The sequence below is a fragment of the Orbicella franksi genome, chromosome 8, assembly GCF_964199315.1.
Source record: "Orbicella franksi chromosome 8, jaOrbFran1.1, whole genome shotgun sequence".
Taxonomy (NCBI): Eukaryota; Metazoa; Cnidaria; class Anthozoa; order Scleractinia; family Merulinidae; genus Orbicella; species Orbicella franksi.
Genome location: NC_138152.1, coordinates 3,079,496 through 3,098,597, shown reverse-complemented (window position 1 = coordinate 3,098,597; position 19,102 = coordinate 3,079,496). Strand labels below are relative to the sequence as shown.

Sequence of the window (19,102 nt, the reverse complement as noted above, 5' to 3'; positions counted from 1 at the left end):
AGAGTCAAATAATGGCTCCCATTTGATGTCGCTACTGTACGAACGCTTCGATCAGCACCAAAGAACAGTTCAGCGTCCTGTAACAGTCACATGGAGATCAGAGCGATCGCGCGCTGCGGAGACAATCGATGAAAGGGTAAATCTTAATGATTTTACAAATTATTTTATTTCTTTTTATATGTCTTTTCACTTAAATGGAAATGACACTGCAATTTTTCGGTTTGTGCGAAAGGAAATGATACTTAATTCTCGCCGCTGTTTTCGCTGAGTGATATTCAACTCGGCAGCGCCCTGTTGACTATTTGCTCCGGCACAGCAAAAAAGAAATTGGGTTCGCACGTTGTCTAATTGTTTGTATTTTGACAATTCTACAAGGGACAACAGACAGTTCTGCCACCAATAGCCGCACACAAACTACGAGGTCTTTGAGAAAAAATAAATCAGGCTTAACTCACGCTAAGGACGGCAGACTCCATGTTATTGCTATCACAAAAGGTAAATATTCAAATTTTAATTGCACATTTCTATCAACTTCTAATTTCTCCTAACAATTTGAGTGAAATAAGAAGCAGACAGGTGGTAAGGACAAAAACAAGCATCGAAACAATAGGGACACTGCATCCCTTGATTCAGATAGACAATCTATTGTCAAAGGAGCTGAAGGTATCATAAAAATTATCAGCGACAAAAGGCCTGAAGCTGTACGAGCCGAGGCGCAAAAAGACAGTTGTTATAAGGTCCGGGTAAAAGGCCAATTGAGAATTTTAGCACAATTCTTTGGCTACAATATTGCCAGCTACAGCTCACTGGTAAATCTTCGTTAAAGAACGGGTAAAATTTCCGTTTTTTGTCAACCAATCAAAAAATTACCACGAGAGTTCCAGGCGTCACGTGACCACGGCGTGATCCGTTTCTTAGCGACAGATCATAAGACCATATCCAGAGTATGGCCCCGTCCACAGTAGGCTAGAGAAATTTGAAAACGCCACTTTATTGCCACGGTTAGGCCTGCCGTCCACTCTAAAATGAAGCTCTTCGATGCCGCGCTTCAAACCAGAGCAATTTGAAAACGCCCGCTCCGCGTTGCAGTGCGGACGGAAAACTTCTTGAAAACAGAGCTTCTCGGAAACGATGACGTCGCGATAATCATGTAATTTCTCCGCCCGAGTCTTCCTCAAAGACAAATCAAAAATGGCGCTTTAGTCGCCGGTTGTCAAGTTTCTCCGGCACCCGTGAAGCGTGGACGGAGCCCATATCTCTTGTCTATGAGGCGTTAGTGGTAGCCCAGCTGTTGAAATCTGTTATCTATTGTTAATAGACAATAGTTTGATTCGTTTTTAGGGAGGGAATTCGGTCCGAGAACCTCAAATTGATATCCTGGTTACAATAAACAAATACTTCAAAAACTTTCTTCACGATCTAAAGTGGACACAAATAGTAATTAGCAAATTAATTAAACACAGGTGCTTTGTGCCATGAATACAGAATAATCGGCGAATATGTTTCTCCTCGTTGGTGAAAAATCCGCTCAACAGAGTCTGGCCGGCTAGGAGAGATCGACAAGGTGTACGCATCTTATAACGTGAAAATGAATGGAAGGAAGGCTTTCTCGTTCGCTTTGTACGATAGAAAACTCACAGCGACATATGTTTATTGGCTTATGACAGATCGATCAAAAAAACAATCTGTAGGCTAACTATATCTTATGGCTGATATATCGAATATGTCAGCAACATTAAAATATTTTTAATTAAACCTCTGATCATCGTGTTTCGTTCTTACTATGATAATCCGGCACTAATTAAACTGGCCTTATGCCTAGCGGATTTAGCAACATTTATGTGGACGTTGCATTTTTGCATGTTCTATTAGAAGCCAGGCTTTGTACTGTTTGTAAACGGCATGCTTTGCCTCTGAAGAAAAATAGTGTTAATGTTCGCACGTAAAAAGCAATAGCGTGTGTTTGCTGGAGATTAACACCACTCACTTACCGAGAGAGATATCAACTTTCGCTACCCGTTATAAACTGTATAGAAAATTAAGAACACCTCCCAGCGCTGTGCGAGAAATCAAGTCGGAAGCGAAGAAACTTTCACCATGACCCAAAACGTGAAAGTACAGTTATATTATCGCCAGATAAAATGCACTTTTTTAGCCACAATAGAAAAAAAGTAAAATATGGTTCCGTGTCAGTAGTTTCCAATGTCTTAGCTTAATATGGTGGATCACTGCTTGTTCTACCAGTAAATAACCATAAAAAGTCTTTTCTGTTGATCGTCTATTATTTAAGACCGCCTGTTACCGACCAGTGTTTCACCTCGTGACGTCATAGCAGGTTCGAAAATTTCTGATAATAGGTTGTTTCAAATCAAAACTTCTTTTAGAGATAGGCCCAACAAGAAAATTTTCAAGCAACGGCAGTTATTTGCTGGTTTAATTCTCGATTTGAAAATGGTTCTTTACAATTTCTGGATCATGGATGTTTCGGTGAGCGCTTTGGTCTTTCTTAGCGCAATTTACGGCGAAAAGATGCGGCGAAGTGGACAATGGAGTAACCCTTCGAAGAGCGACGAAACAGATTGTCAAGAAAACAAAACGGTTGAAAATCAAGCTGCCAAAGGCGCAGAACTTAAACTTCCACAGTATCTACTGCTGAACTTTACTTATTTCGCTGCGATGGGGCTGACAGTGGTCGTCCTCCAATATTACCCTTCCGTAATGATATTTTTACAGCATGTCGCTGTCGTGAGCTTCATTATGATCGCGTTTGCCCAATGGCTGCCTCTCAAGCTGGGTTATATACTGGGCATTTCATTCGGCGCAATTTGGCTTTTATCAGTACAGACCGAATTCCGATGGATTATCAACAATATTATCATCGCCATGTTTGCGTTCTTGGCCAGTCACGTCCAATTTAGGAACTTTGCCTTTTTACAGATTTTTCTTTGGACGGCGCTCGTTTATGACGTCTGCCTTCTTGCTCGAATGAACCACTCCACTCCACAAGTCCTTAGCATCGGGGATTGCGGAAATCTGCTATGTCAGTTATTTGAAATGAACAGCGCCTGGGAGCTGCCTTCTGTGTTTACAGTGCGCTTTGGCGAGAATCAAACACACGTCTTTCTCGGAACAGGAGACATAATCATCGGCGCTATAGTTGCCAACTTCGCCATGTCGTTTTTCAAGTCGCCTCGGTGCCTCGTCGGAGTAGTTGCAAGTTATTCGGTAGCGATCGCATTCTTGAGTCAAGTGGATACCGACAGACCCTATCCAGCACTGATTTCAATTGTCCCGATGTGTTCTGTGTCACTAGTTTGTTGCGCGGTTGCCTGCAAAAAAACGAAACGGTTATTTTCACTGTCCTGCAAAGAAAACTCTGATCTCCGTGATGAGGATATTCTATTAATTTGATCTGTTTTAAGGGACAATTCGACGCTATTTTTCATCGAATCAGTGAAATTCATCCGATTGTTTTTGATACTGGGTAAAGAATATTTTGTCAACTGAGGAACATTGCCTTACGTGAAATCGATAGAATCTTACATGAATTGTTCGTCCAATTTAATTTAGTCATTTAAGCTCAGGAGCCACAAAGATTTTTTTTCTATTAGTAATTTAGTAATAATTATATATGGCTGTTCATTTGTATATTTCTTTTGAAAGATTAGCGTTCATTAATTTGACTTTTTGTTCAGCGGACAGCTGGATTTGAATAATTAAAAGTTCGTGTAACATCAAGAAATCAGTTAGAATACCGTGTGCTTAAACTGAAATAACAAAATCATAATCTAAAAGAAAAAAGGTAAAGACCAAGCACTGCGGTGTAATATTTAAGATTATTGTATTTTCATTGTTAATCATTTCGAATTAAGCCGATTTGAAGAATAAATATGATATAGACTTTTCAGTGAGTTGTCCCTATGTATTTTGCGATTCATGCATTTTTTTTTATCAAGCCTGACCTGCAGGACGAATCATAATCAAAATACAGATGCCGGCATAAAATATCCTGTAGCTAAACACTAAAATTTTTAAGAACAGATCTCAATTTTCTTACATTCTCGAAAACCAAACTTCGGGTAGTGTTTTGCACTGCGTGCGCTCATGGGAACTGAGAGGATTACAACTAACCTGCTAAACAGGTTTTGCAGACACGGTGGAATGTTTTTACTTTTTTTGAGCGGGAACAACAGTTTGTGGGTGTTTTTTTTTTTTTTTGTAGTATGATCGCTACGATCGCCATATGGAGACGTACCGATCGTAGTGATCATGTGGAAATCAACTCATATGTATAGGTAATGCGTGCTAAGGACTTACACCAGCTTACACTACCGGTAAGACAAGAGAGAGAGATAGCCTCCCTCTCTTGTCTTACCGGTCTCCGGCCAAAAGTAATTTCGTAAAAAAGACGCTTCAGACGACCCAGGAAAGCGAAAAAACACCATACGTGAGCTGATTAACGTTTCACTAAAACTTATGATTGGGATATTCAGACCGAGATGTAATTTAAATATGCAATTTTCAGAGCTTTATTCATAACCCTCATAGATTCTCTGTTCGTTTCTTATAAACAATTATTAACCACGAACACATAGAGTGTTCCGACTGTGATATAATGAAGTAAATAATTCTCCTATCATCATTGTAGAGATTGAGGTCCAGATTGGTCCAGATTGGAGAAGACGATTAACCCAGTTCCTACTCCACAATTTCTGTTCATTGACACTGGTGACGAAGTTTGTAACCAAGATGGCGTCGGCGCGGTTTCCATGAACTTTTGAGTTTGTTTACGCAAATTCACAACTTCACAAGCTATTTTCTAATTGTTTGTGATTCAAACTCTCCTGAAGTGCTACACTAGAAATGTACAACGCAGTGAAAAGTTTACTTGTCATAGAAATATGACAAAATTTGCTTCAAGGGATGTAACAAGATTAGTGACTTTCCAGCGGATTGAACAATATTGATCGGCATGGATAAATTTCATCGCAACAAGACGGCCATTCGGATAAAAGTCATTAGCATGGGAAATGCTGAAACAGGAAAGGTACTACGTATAACATTTGATTTTTTGTTAACACTTAATTATGTTATCACAGTCTTGTGGGAAAGTCACTACACAGGTTTACAAACGTTTAATTCGTTTAATTTTGTGTCAGTGCTGTACATACATGTAAGCTGTGTACGTCTTGTTTTAATTAATACCGTGCATTGGCTTCAATTGTAATAGTTTGACTTTCAAATGTTTTATTGTGAGCCGTATTAAGTGGAAAATGTGTTAGTTTAGTGACAAACAACACATCGGACAACTCTGAGAAAGTTAGACATTTTAACCTTTATTCAGATGTAATCTTACTTTCAGCTTCAAGCAGAAGAAACTGTCTCAGATGCATGCGATTTTGCGCTTGAATTTGCTAAGAAATATTTAATCTTTATTTCTAAAAAGAAAATCAGGGTTACGTTTCGGGCTTTTTTTTTTTTTTTTCTTTTTTTTTTAAATGGCTCATTTTATCGCATCTGTTCTTCATGCACGGTCTCTTATAACAGTTTTAGACTATTAGCCCAGGTCTTCTACATGTATGAGTGAATGATCGTCAAAGTGAATCTGACTTAACTACAGTTGTGTATCACGCAGGGTAACAGTCAGAAACATACATTCATTTTTAAACATAGACTTCACCTAATCCCTTAGACTCACCAAGCCTGTTGAAAGACAATTTTCCTCATGTCAGTAATGGTTTGTTTGCTTTGCAGAGTTGTATTATCAAAAGGTATTGTGAAAAGCGTTTTGTGAGCAAGTACATGACAACAATAGGAATTGACTATGGAGTAACAAAGTGAGTGATGTTAAATAACTTGTATGCTAGTCTAGGTTGTTAGATGAACAGGCAACAACTTCAAATTTTATTCCTTCCAATATGCAATGTGTTGTTCCAGAAAATATATTTAAGTACCTGGTCAGTGTAAAACGCAGAAGTCTTGTGTACTGCAGACGGTAGACTGCACATCAGGGTGAAACACCTACTGAGGGTAAAATGCAGACTGCAGACCAGGGGTAAAATGTAGACCTGCAGACTTCAGATGTTTTAATTGTATATCCTAATATTTCCATTAGTGAGTGCTGATTGTAAACAGAATTATTCAGGCTAATCATAGTGAAAGTTTGCACTTGGGTTAACCTGAATATCACTTTTGGTTAGACTGAATATAACTCCGGTTAGCCTCAATGTATCAATTCATGATAGCCTAAGTAATGCTCCAGTTACATGTAGCCCGTTTAACTTCAGTTAGCTCTCAATGATGGAAATGGCAACATGATTAATCAGTTAAAAAATCTGTAGTCTGCAGTCTGCATTTTACCTTCAGTCTGCCTTTTACCCCTGATCTGCAGTCTGCATTTTACACTGACTGATTTAGTACCCTCTCACAGAGAACCTTTTTGGTTTGAACTTCCCTTCCCCTTGACCCCTCTGGATATTCCAATTTTGACTCACACTTTCCTTTAAAAAAAAGATTCCCTCTCACTCTGGAATTTTTCCATAACCTTCCTAGGGGTGACAATGAATATTTTTTGGAACCGCACAATACAGTTGTCACATTTCCCTAATTATACTGATTCAGGAAATTCAGGCGTCGATAGAGGGAAGCAACGAATACTACTTGATGTGGTCATTGAGTGTGTTTTTTTCTTTGCCTGTCAAATGGAGAAGGGATTTAATCTTTCACAGCAATAGTTATTTGATATCCAAAATTGTAGTTTTTAAGTGTTGCATGTAATGTATGTAAATCTCAGCAAAACAAGTTAGTCACTTTACTTTAACTTGAGTTAAAAGCCGCTTAATTCCCTTTGGGTATTTGCATTACTAAATGCAAAGATCTATGAGTTTGTTTCATTCACTGGACCATCATCTTTGTCGCAATCCTTCTCTGTCTCACACCGGTTGGATTTGGTGTTTGGAGAAGTTATTGACAGTTTTCTCTGGTTACTTTCCACCTTCAGAATTTTTTCCTGGACATAAATTAAGAACATTATTGGCTATTTTCTCTGATATGTTCACAGTGAACAATTTGAATGATGAAAATAAAGTACATGCTTGATGGCAAACCTTGTTTGGTAGCTGAGTTTGCACTGAGTCCCAATCCATGTGTAATGCATAATTATAATGAGTCAGTGGTATTTGTTAACAATACACCTGTAAATATGATATAACTATATTTGTGGTAATTGAGTATAGGTTATTGTATGAGTGCGAGTGCAACAAAGATTTACACAACCCCGCACCACGAGTGATACAACTGTATCTAGAAATTCTCTCAAAATTGCACAAACCTATCTATAGGCAAACGCAATGTGAGAGAAGTTTTCAATATCACAAGTAGTGTAAATTCTTAATTACTCTAGCTCTCGTACAACTGCTCATTTATTACATGACTGAGAAAATTGCAAATGCATGCATGTTAATTTGCACTGCAGTGCAAATTAAGAATTAATGATAAATTGACCTGCTCTCGGCCAATCACAATGAAGTAATTTTCTCAGTCATGTAATAAAATGCCACTTACACTTTAGTCAGAAAGTCGCAGTGGACAATTTTGTTTTTTTATGCAGGGTGTCAATAAATGACAAAGAACTAAAAGTGAACATTTTTGACATGGCTGGACATCCAGTGTTTTATGAGGTATGACATATAACCTTTTGCTCATGTTGTATTTGAATGAACAATGTGCATACACTGACTGGCAGGTAATCAACACTAATAAGATATGAAGAATGTGGTGGAGTGACAATGACAGCTTTGGAGAGCGATAAGAGAGGCCCAATTACATGTTACAACTCCCTCTGGAAGGCCTATACTTTTGAAAAATAGTAATAATTATTTCTGGCAATTCAACAGCATACCCAGCTGATCTCCAGAGAGTGCCAGGTGTTCTTGAAGGCACTGAGATGTTTCTGTAAAATGTTCAGAGATTTTCTTTTTCAATAATTTTCTCTGCCAAATGGAACAGTCCAAACTTTTGACAGATAAAATGAGACAGGATGAGTGTGTATCAAGTGGAAGCATTTGAAAACCTTCTAGAGGAAAAGGCTGTTCCATTTCATTTCCCACCAAAAGGACTACATATATCATCAGGGACCACAGCATTAGTACAAGAAAGAAAATGGTACTCAGTAATTTTCCAGTCACCCCTGTGAAATGAGAAAAGAGGAATACCCCTGAAAGTATTCCAAATTAAAAGAAAAAAAACATAGTGGAGAGGCCCATTCCATTTGGTTTTACCAGAAAAAAAGTTTTTTTTTTTTTTTCCATACAAAATGAGATAGAAAGTGCCCCTGGACTCCTGGTCCAGCAGTAAATTTTGTGAGGGAAGCAAACCCATGTATGCACCTAGATGGGAGATGTGCGAATTGGCTATTGGCTACATTGGTTATAGAATGAGCTGCATGTTTGATGGAACAAGGTGCTTGTCAATCTTTGAAATTGGCATCAACTTTGTGTTCTTGCAGTTTTTTTTTTGTTTTTAGTTGTTGTCTTTGTCGATATTGTTATTATTATTATTGTTATTATTATTATCATTATTATTATTATTTATTCTTTTGATAGATCTACAGGTTTGCGAGTTTATTATTATTATTATTATTATTATTATTATTATTATCGTCCTCACGTAATGTTTGCTTAGAGTCCTTAGGGCCGAGACCAAACCATGGTCCTGGGGCACTAGGGGATAGCCAGTTTTTAGCTTGATAGTACCCTCCTCAAAATGTGTGCTGTACCTAGCAAGGTTATCTTTTGTAGTTCACTGATGCTTAATTGGCCGGGAATTCTTCCAAGATAAGTTTCTAGTCCCTTTTTGATAGCTCCAAGTGCTCCAATGATAACTGGTATCGTTTCCGTTCTCATGCCCCACATTCGGCTTGTTTCGATTTCCAAGTCCTTATATTTGGATAGTTTTTCACTGACTTTCACGGATGTGTTTCTGTCTGATGGTACTGCCATGTCAATAAATTTACAGGTTTTCGTTTTGTGGTCTTTAATCACTATATCGGGTCTGTTGGCTGTTATTTTCCTGTCTGTGTGTATTGGCATGTCCCATAATATCGTGACATCCTCGTTTTCTGTAACTGTTTGCGGCTCATGGTCATACCACTTTTCTGATGTCTTTATATTATAGTTGTGACAGACTTTCCAATGTATATACGCGGCTGCTTTATCGTGTCTGTGGGTATATTCTGTTTTCGCAAGTTCAGGACACCCAGACACGATATGGTCAATTGTTTCGTCGTATTTGTTACACATTCTGCATAGGGGGCTAGTACCGTCTTTGATAATGCTGGCGTGGTATGATCTGGTAGCTAGGCTTTGGTCTTGGGCTGTGATTATGAATCCTTCCGTTTCTGCCTTCAGTCCACTGCTTTTGAGCCACTGGTTGGTTTTGTGGTGGTCAACATCTGCCTCCTTTATTCTCTTTGGGTATCTTCCATGTAGGGCTTTGTTTTCCCACTGCTTTGTTAAATTTTCTTGGGTCTTATTTCGTGCCATTTGTTTGGTTCTCTTTGCATATTTGGTGGTTGTTTCTTCTGCTTGTTTATCTGGTATTGTTAGGTCTAGTTCTTGTTTGAATTGTTCTGCTTGCCTTTGTATAGAGTACAATTTCCTTCTGCCATCATGTTCTTGCACTAGTTCGATTAGGGCATCATCAGTGTTCTTTAGGTATGTATCGAGCCCTATCGTGGTTGTTTTGTAGGAGGCTTCTAATTGGATAAGACCCCTACCACCAGCATTTCTTGGGAGGTAGAGTCTGTCTACATCTGCTTTTGTGTGATGCATTTTTGATAGGGTGAGTAGTTTTCTTGTTTTTGTGTCTAACCTCTTGATTTCACTCATCTTCCAGTCGATTATGTTAAAACTGTAGGTCACCACTGGGATAGCTAAGGTGTTGATTGCCTCAAATCTATTGGCAGCATTGAGCTCCGTTTTTAGGACCATCCTTACTCTGCGGTAGTATTCCTTCCTCACTCTTTCTTTCATCTTGGCATATTGTATACCATCACCTTCATCCACGCCAAGGCATTTATAGGTATTTATATGTGTTCTCTTGGTCTAGTTCCTTGATACAGGTGTCAATGTCAAGTTGTAAATCGGAAGTTTCTGTCAGCTTTCCTCTTTTGAATGTGACTTTAGCGCATTTGTCCAGCCCGAATTCCATCTTGATATCATTGCTGAATGTCTTTACAATATTGAGTAGGCCGGTTTGCTGGCTGTCACTTTTTGCATATGTTTTTAGGTCGTCCATATAAAAGAGGTGGCTGATTGTTCTACCCTGGGCTTCATACCCATAAGTGGTTGCCTTTAGTAATGAGCTCAGTGGAGCAAGGGCAAGACAAAACAGGAGTGGAGAGAGAGAGAGAGTCTCCTTGAAAGATTCCACTTTTGATATTGATAGGCCTTGATGTTATTGACCCTTCAGCGTGGTTGAGGTGTAACGTTGTCTTCCAACATTTCATGCTTTCTGCGATAAAGTTGACAGTCACAGGGCAGATCTTATAGATTTCCATGCACTTTATTATCCACGTGTGAGGTACACTATCAAATGCTTTCTTATAGTCTATCCAGGCTGTGGATAGGTTCTTTTTCTTGGTCTTACAGTCCTCCAGAATCATCTTGTTTATTAGGAGTTGGTCTTTGCATCCGTAGCTCCCTCTCTTACAGCCTTTCTGCTCTGATGGTAGGAGCTGGTGTTCATTCAAGAAAGTGTATGTTCGTTCTGCTATGATGGATGTCAGAATCTTATACATCGTAGGAAGACAAGTAATCGGTCTATAGTTCTTTGGGTTTTTTGTTTCTTCTGTTTTTGGTAGTAGATATGTAATACCTTCAGTAAGCCATTCTGGTGTTTCTTCGGGGTGTTCAATAACCTTTGTGTAAGCTTTTGCTAGGTCTTCATGTAAGCTGACAAGATGTTTAAGCCAGAAATTAGAAACTTTATCCTTTCCAGGTGATTTCCAGTTACTGCTTTTGTTGATAGCACAGGTGGTCTCTTCGACATTTATTGCTCTCCATGATTGGGCCTTAAGGTCTTTGTGCAGGTCTTCTTGCCCTTTTATCCATGCAGAGTCTTTGTTATGTGATTTTTCTTTCTCCCAGATGTTACTCCAGAAATCCAAAACTTCTTCCGGCTGCGGTGGTTCATCCACACCAATCTTTTTCTTTCCCAGTTCACGGTAGAACTTTTTGTCGTCCTCTTTGAAGATCTCATTTTGCCGGAAATGTTTGTTTCTTTTTTCAAATCTCTTTATCCTTTGCGCCTTAGCTTGTATTTGTTGTTTCAATTTTTCTTTGATAATTGGCACATCCCCAGGTTTTTTGATGTCGTAGCGTTTCTCAATCTCTTTCCTTTTTCTCTCCCTGATGTTTGAACCGTTCTGTATTTCCGTCAGAATCGAAAGGTCACTTCGCTTTTTTTGGATCTCTTTCTTAATTTTTGCTTTCCAAGCAGGCTCTTCTGTTTTTTTGTGTATGCGACTGTGTTGTCTTGGTTTTAGGCCTATTTTCTCTGTTATTATCGAGGCAGTGGCGTATACAATTTGGTTTATGTCAGTTATAGTGAGTGGTCCATCGATGCATTCTTTGATTTCTTTAATGGCTTTGTTGGCTGTGTCAATTGTATCACGGGCACGGCGATCTTTCTTTATCTTTGGCAGGAGTGGCCTCTCAGTCATTTCCTGGTATTTGACTGTTTCCCACTTTCTCAGTGTATCATTTTTCATTGCTATCATACTCTCCTCTTGCTTCGTTTCTGTAGGTTTTTGTGCTCTTCCAGCACTTTCAGGTAATGTGGAAGTGTTTTCGTCCACATTTGCTTCAACCATCTCTTGTTTGTCAGTGTCTTCAATCCCAAGTATTGATCTGTTCAATTCCTCTGGAATGGAGGTGGTTTGCCTTACCTTTGCTCGTATGGTTTCAAGTTCCATTTCAGTGAGTCTTTTATTATTATTATTATTATTATTATTATTATTATTATTATTATTATTTTTATTATTATTATTATTATTATTATTATTATTATTATTATTATTATTATTATTATTATTATTATCGTCCTCACGTAATGTTTGCTTAGAGTCCTTAGAGCCGAGACCAGACCATGGTCCTGGGGCACTAGGGGATAGCCAGTTTTTAGCTTGATAGCACCCTCCTCAAAATGTGTGCTGTACCTAGCAAGGTTATCTTTTGTAGGTATTATTAATTGATTGACTTAAATAAGAGTGAGTTCCGAGACGCTGTGAAACTCAGGTACGACTGGGAAGTTCCTGATATTCCCTCTGTTTGTGTTTGCGGGGACATATTCAATGTGGATCACGCTATGATATGCAAAAGAGGCGGATTTATCATCCAAAGCCATAATGAACTAAGGAATTTGGAGGTGGAACTGCTTAGCATGGTATGCAATGGTGTCGAATCCGAACCAGTTTTGCAAGACATCACAGGAGAAGAGTTGAATAGGGGAGCCAACACCGCCCCTGATGCGCGGCTGGATATAGTTGCTGGGGGATTCTGGGAGAGGCAGAGGTCGGCTTTTTTTGATGTCAGAGTATGCCATCCGAATGCAGACTCCTATAGAGATTTGGATCCAGACCAGATATTCAGGCAGCACGAAACAGAGAAGAAGCGCCAGTATGCCAGCCGTGTGTTAGAAGTAGAGCAAGCTACATTCACGCCATTAGTTTTTTTCACGACGGGTGGAATGGCAGTGGAATGTAATCGATACCATAGTAGACTTGCTGAGTTAGTTGCCACAAAGAAGGGCAAAAGTTATGCGACTACCATGTCATGGATCAGGGCAAGAGTATCTTTTGCGCTGCTGAGATCAGCATTACTTTGTTTAAGAAGCTCGCGAGCACCTAGGAGAGTCCACTTAGAACTGTCGGACGTTGATTTAGATATCGAAAAAGGACATACAAATATTCGTTAAGGCAATTGAGAATACTATTTCTGGGGAACTTTAGCCGAAGCCACGAACACTGAGCCAAGAAGTGGACCTGCATATAGCTACAGTGTATTTTTAAAGTAGAGTTTTTGCCATTTAAATGTGTAGAGTATTTTTTACTATTCTCATTTAAATTTTTTCGACGAATGATGATAGACAAATTTATAAGGGCTGTAAAGAATGAGTGTAATTTGTAATTCGTTTGTAAGTTAGTATTTTCCTGACATATATATTGTCCTGAGAATTTTTACAGTTGTAATTTTTTATAAGCCACTAATGAACTCTAAGTATTAGTTAAAATATATATATATTATTACTACCACTACTACTGCTGCTGCTGCTACTGCTGCTATTATTATTTATTTTTTTGTTCTTTTTTTTTTGGGGGGGGGGGGTAATGCTAAAACAATTAGATGCAAACTCAGGTCTTAGCTGCTGTCAATCAATAGGAGCCCAGAGCTTGCTATTTAATTGCTAAACATTTATCATGTACTGTAACGAGGGAGTATGTGTTCTGAGCAGACTTGAGTTACAGTTACTTGATCTACTGCCATATTCTTGTAACTAACATAATAAGGAACAGTTACAGTAAGAAAGCTAATGTACACGTCTTAGGACTGACGTAAGTGTGTTGAGTAAATACCCGTACGCGCTTTTTATTTCAAGGTTCGCAATGAATTCTATAAGGATACCCAAGGTGCCATGCTAGTGTATGACGTTGGAAACAGAGAGAGTTTTGATGCACTCGATAGCTGGCTGGAGGAGATAAAGAAAGATATTGGAAGTCCTGCTGACTTTGAGAGCGTTGCATTTGCTGTCTGTGCTAACAAGGTGAGAAGGGAGTCATTGCACACAGTATTTAATCCTCTGAAAAAATGTTTTGGCACCTCAACTCTCACAATATACATGTACCCTAGGGCACTAACCGTGCAACAATCCCCAGTTAGGTCGGCTCAAAACAGCTTTCCAGCACTTTCCAAGACGTAGATTTTGATGGTCATCATAACCACTCTTAATCATATACTACGATCATGGAATCATAAACTGCCCAATCATTGCTGATCACCTGGTTATTATTTTGGCCACACTGTGTGCTACTATAGCAACAGTTTGACCTTGTAAAAACATCCTTAATTTTACGTGCAACTAGTTACATTTCAGAAATGGCACAGTGAAACTCTTTTTCATTGTCAAATTTTGCGATGCAACTTTTGACAAAATTGCAACGCGACGCAACAGGGTTAGGGTCAGCCGGATTCTGGCCTCGGGACGAGGTTGGGGTTTCTCGTGAAGCATATTAGATTTTCCACTTAACACCATTTTTCTGTAGCTTTTCTGTCAGTGTTTCATGACTTTTAGTGGAAAATTCTTCTAAAATTCAGTGTAGCGAGAAAAATCTTTATCTCCAAAATTCTGAACGAAAAAAAAAATGTACGGGATTTGCCATGTTGTTATATTTGATTATCTAGCTATCCGCTATCTAGTTGTACCCATTGTAGCGTAGGGGTTGTCACGCATGCACGTTTACACTTTATTCCGACAACCCATCTCAAATCAGCTGTATACAAGCTATGAAATCATATTTTTCCTTGAATTAGCAAACTCGTGAACTGGAATGTGCAGGATGGCGGAACCTGCCTGCCGCCGCCTCCTGTCAGTAGGCTGATTTAGCAAGAGAACGGGAACGTCACTTGACGACGGCGCGCGCAGAACAAACACCCAAATATGGTCAAATTAGAACAGAATCCAGGTTATTCCGCGGGCCCTGCAGTCGTCATCTGGCCATATTTGGGTATTTGTACTGCGCGCGCCGTCGTCAAGTGACGTTCCTGTTCTCTTGCTATATCAGCCTATAATCTCGTTCAACTCTGCCACAGACCGCGGCCCCGAGTCCTCATTTTACTGACCGGCCAAACGAAATGAAACAAGACACGAAAAACTCCTGAATATGGTAACACAACCACTAACTCTTCTTACAGATTGATAGTAGAAAGAGAGTTGTGGATGATACAGAAGGCCAACTGTGGGCAGACAGTCATGGATTTCATTATTTTGAGACATCAGCACAGACAGGCGATGGAATCAATGATATGTTCCAAGTAAGAGTGAATCTTGTGTCACGAGTCTGTGGATAAATCACAAGTAGTAGTTACGAACTGCGGCGGTTTCTCCTGAAAGCCAGTTCGCCCTATGCTAGCTCGCCCGGACCAATAATTGGTTTCACCGGACTTTTAGCTCCTTAGTCAAAGGGTTATAGCTCCTTAGTCAATGGTTTTGTATCTGTTTCACTATGCCCACAATGTTGTTGTTGTTTTATTTTATTTATTTATTTTATTTGTTTATTTGTTTATTTATTTATTTATTTATTTATTTATTTTTGCTCGGTTAGCCTCTTTAAAAAAAAATTAATTTTAAGCTCATCTGTCTTTAAACTCAATCCATGTGAACTGACAATGGGCGAACTGGCTATCGGGCGAAATGAGTGGTTACCGTAGTTACCCTCGAGAAGGGTGAGGAGAAAGGGGAATGGGCGGGATGGGCAGGATGGGGACTGGGGAGAGGACTGCTTAGAGTAAGAATATGCTGCTAGGTTTTCTAGCTAGGTTTCTGAATCTACACGCAATGTTTTCTGTAGTACCCCACAAGTAAGCGCATTGTAAGGAAATTATTCACTTTCTTCCAGACCTTGTTCAAAGCAGTTTTGGCAACGATAGAAAACGGAGGCAAACCTGTTCAGGTTAATGCATCCACTACTCTCGGTTACACCAAGGAACAGGCAGAGGCCATTCACAGGCTTAAAACAGCCAAGGATAACTACGAGAGACTCGGTCTGACAACCGGGGCAAGCAGGTAAGATGAGTTACGTTCCGTAGTGTTTATAGCTATCCAACCTTTTTTGGAGGCTACGGCCGCATAGCGGGCGAGTTTGATCGACCCAAACCACCATTCGTGACACCAAACAAACCCGATATTCCGCCGAAACGTACCAAGAAAAGGTACGATAACTGTAGGTATTTACCGTACCCGAATTTGGCCAAGTAACAATGCTATGATAGACTAATCAGGCCAGTGATTTGATATCGCAGGATATCAGGACAGTAGACACGGTTTGTGATTGGCTAATTGCAAATTTGGCTGTGGTAAGGTAAGAAGTTGAAAACAGAACGAACAGTGGAGTTAAGTTTTGACAAACCTTGACCTACACAATAGGGCAATTAAAATCTGGGGGCCAACACGACGTTCGTGTACAACGTGTCAATCCTAACTGATTCAGACGTCGCACTTTACTTGTACATAGATACGGTACATTCAAAGTTTCACGTTTGAATCGGGCCTGAGATTCTCAAATAGGGAATCGATTTTGCCCATTTTGGGCATAGAAATGACTGATGGTACTGTATATGTACATAAATTTGAAGATGTTACTATGGTAGTCACAGGCTTTGATATTTGTTGTAATATACATTGTGTACTGTCCTATATTTATGTTTTTATTTTTGTGTATATCCTATTATTTTGTATTCTATGTTAGGTGATAGCATCAGGGCTCCCATTGATAGGAGAGATGCTTTGTAAGCTCCCTGAAGGGATTACCCTAAAAGTTTTACCCTGAAAATGTCACCTTTTAATTAAAAGTGTCTATCTATCTATCTTTCTTGCTAGGAGTTGTGAAGTAGTGTAATTACTGACTTACACACGAGATTTTAAGAGGCACTGACATTACTTCGTTACGTTTTTCAGGGATGACATAAACCGTGCTTATCGAAAGCTGGCCATTCTTATTCACCCAGACAAGAGCTTAGCTCCAGGTACAGAGGAGGCGTTCAAAGCCTTAGTAAACGCTCGTTCGGCGCTCTTACAATCCCACAGATAGCGCTAACAACGACAACAGTGTCGTCATTGATGAGGGCATCACCGGAAACAGCGACGTTGTAAATGACGTCACCGAAGAAGGTCGATACAGAAAGTTGTCGTCAATGATGTTATTACAGAGAATGTTGTCATCACTGATGTTTGTTCCCTCCTTGTACAGTATATATTGACTTCGGGCACCTTGCGGTCACTTTTTTCCACTTTTTTCATAAAATTTCGTTACTAGTGCCATCAGTCACTACTGCTCGGATGCATGCAGGATCCCTTTTTGCGCGATTGGTGAGACGAACGCTTGAGTGCAAGTTCAATTCAAGCGTTTGGTCGACATTGGTCTTTCACTGTCACCTAGTAGTTTTTGCAACGAGTTAATTGAATGATAGTAAGCTCTACTAGAAAAAATCTGAGCTTTGCACGATAAAAGTCACTGGAATGTTATAAAGACTGCTGAAAAAATCAGTCTCCATCCGTATCTTTACTTTGTCTTGTTTTACTCGAGGAAAAGACCGTAACTTTGTCTTTAACTTGTAAATAAACAAAAGAGTATTGATTTTAATTTATATTAATTTTAGTCTCAACTATTTCCTCTCGTGCAAGGTTCCTGTAGTTGGCACCATCAATGCTGTTTAGTGTCGGTTTTATAAGACTTTGGGCGTTTTCCATTCGACCGTAACTTTTGAAATAGAGAGTAAGTGGTACGGAAGATTCCGGGAAAGTTTCCAGAAAATCAGAGAATTGTTGATTTTTTGCGACATGTGAACCATTAAACGGAAAATTTGGACAGTTCGGGAGCAAAATAAAATGCAAAAGAAATTTAGACAGTTGAAAATAATTGCTTAAAAGACCCTAAAAAGAGATAATAGTTGACAAACTCCCAAGTCAAATTGGACCGGGACCTGTTGGACCAATTTTGACACCCTTTGGAATGTTCTTTAACCAGTTACAAATTTGGCCAGTATGTACTCCATTACGCGAATCAGGAATTGATTTTTCTTTTAACAAGAGCAGTGACGAAACGAAAGAAATTGTCCCCTTGGTATTGTTGGTTGTCGCATCAAAGTTCCCCGCGGTACAAAATAAACCAGGTTTGTTTTTAATGCTCTTTTTATTCCACCTTCTAAAATCCGTTGAGTTCGTATTCCAAATAACCCGTTAGATTTTACATCAAGTGACATCTTGAACATTTCCTCGTGACTACTCTATCATTATGAAACGTATCCCAAGGTCTTGACATAATGAACAACTCGATAGAAACACAGAACTAGCAAGAGCTGTTTACGTAATGATGGTGCGAGCAAAGAGAATTTACATTTTGATGATCAAGATAAACAGGTTGCTTTCTGTTTTGGCTGCGGTATTTTCTGAAAGAAACACGTGTTCTCTGTGTTTCTATCGCGTTTTAGTATAAATCCACTAACGTTCTATTATGAATGCCGTGCTCTGATTGGCTTCGCTACTCACTATCTATTCTGTGATAGTGAGTAGCGTAGAAGTATGCCCTTGTTAACAAAATGATGGCCGCTTATTGGCGTTTTCGAAGTGTCTGTGAACAGGATTTAGACAACGTTTTGAACGACTAGTAGATTTATAATGAAATAAATGGTATTCGCTCTCGATTTCTATGCGTGATAGTTGACGAGGGCGCTGCCCTCGTCAACTTTCACAAGATAGAAATCTCGAGCTCATAATCTAATTGTTCAATAGAAACTCGTGTTCCCACGGTATTTCTGTTTTCCCCAAACTTCCACTAGTGTTTCTATTTAACAAATAGATTCGATTTTGCCGTGTGTCTGTTCAGTAATACACAGTAATAGATAGCACCCCTGTGAGCCAAAAGAAACCTGGACGTTGCCTTGAATATTAGAGAAGTTGAAAAGTCGCTGTGGTTGACATCTACATTCGAGCTTTGAATGAAAGGCGCGTTACTTACGGTGGCAATTTGTGTCCTCAGTGGTTGGTGATTCTCAAGTACATTTGAGATAGTGTCGGAGACAGTTTCTAGCTGTGATACAGACGACGGCCTTAATCTGTAGTAAGCTAAAATTTGCTTGCTGTTGTGCCCTGAAACAATCTGGAACATGTGTTGTGCGTGATGTTTTGTTTCTTTTTTTGAATAAATGAATCTCCTAAACATTTTGTTTATTGGTTTTGCTAAATTCAAAGCAAAGCCGTGGTTTCTTGATTCGAAATACTAATTTCAAGACCCATTTTGTGTGTTGTTCAGTGTCGCTCGACTGAGTCG

At 39.3% G+C, this 19,102-nt stretch overlaps 4 protein-coding genes across 4 annotated transcripts in view; 3 read left to right on the top strand and 1 right to left on the bottom strand.

Moving 5' to 3' along the window:
* LOC145494095 (uromodulin-like) overlaps positions 1 to 19,102 on the bottom strand; it is a 262,517-nt gene that overhangs the window by 101,188 nt on the left and 142,227 nt on the right. The window lies entirely within an intron of this gene.
* On the top strand, positions 83 to 18,985 carry LOC145496039 (dnaJ homolog subfamily C member 27-like). Its single transcript, XM_081475654.1, has 9 exons — positions 83 to 136; positions 376 to 495; positions 4,649 to 5,047; positions 5,755 to 5,837; positions 7,610 to 7,679; positions 13,657 to 13,821; positions 14,970 to 15,089; positions 15,674 to 15,840; positions 16,732 to 18,985. The coding sequence occupies exons 3-9, from the start codon at positions 4,973 to 4,975 to the stop codon at positions 16,862 to 16,864; spliced, it is 813 nt and encodes a 270-aa protein (XP_081331780.1). The 5' UTR covers positions 83 to 136; positions 376 to 495; positions 4,649 to 4,972; the 3' UTR covers positions 16,865 to 18,985.
* Positions 2,418 to 3,505, top strand: LOC145496034 (uncharacterized). Its single transcript, XM_081475649.1, has one exon. It carries the CDS (start codon positions 2,452 to 2,454, stop codon positions 3,409 to 3,411), a length of 960 nt encoding a protein of 319 aa, XP_081331775.1. The 5' UTR covers positions 2,418 to 2,451; the 3' UTR covers positions 3,412 to 3,505.
* LOC145496055 (uncharacterized) lies at positions 12,288 to 13,375 on the top strand. Its single transcript, XM_081475672.1, has one exon. It carries the CDS (start codon positions 12,367 to 12,369, stop codon positions 12,973 to 12,975), a length of 609 nt encoding a protein of 202 aa, XP_081331798.1. The 5' UTR covers positions 12,288 to 12,366; the 3' UTR covers positions 12,976 to 13,375.

Coding starts and splice junctions, on each gene's coding strand:
- LOC145496034 (XM_081475649.1), top strand. CDS start 2,452: ATGGTTCTTTACAATTTCTGGATCATGGATGTTTCGGTGAGCGCTTTG.
- LOC145496039 (XM_081475654.1), top strand. CDS start 4,973: ATGGATAAATTTCATCGCAACAAGACGGCCATTCGGATAAAAGTCATT. Junction 7,680..13,656: donor GACATCCAGTGTTTTATGAG/GTATGACATATA, acceptor TTTTATTTCAAG/GTTCGCAATGAATTCTATAA. Junction 13,822..14,969: donor TTGCTGTCTGTGCTAACAAG/GTGAGAAGGGAG, acceptor CTCTTCTTACAG/ATTGATAGTAGAAAGAGAGT.
- LOC145496055 (XM_081475672.1), top strand. CDS start 12,367: ATGATATGCAAAAGAGGCGGATTTATCATCCAAAGCCATAATGAACTA.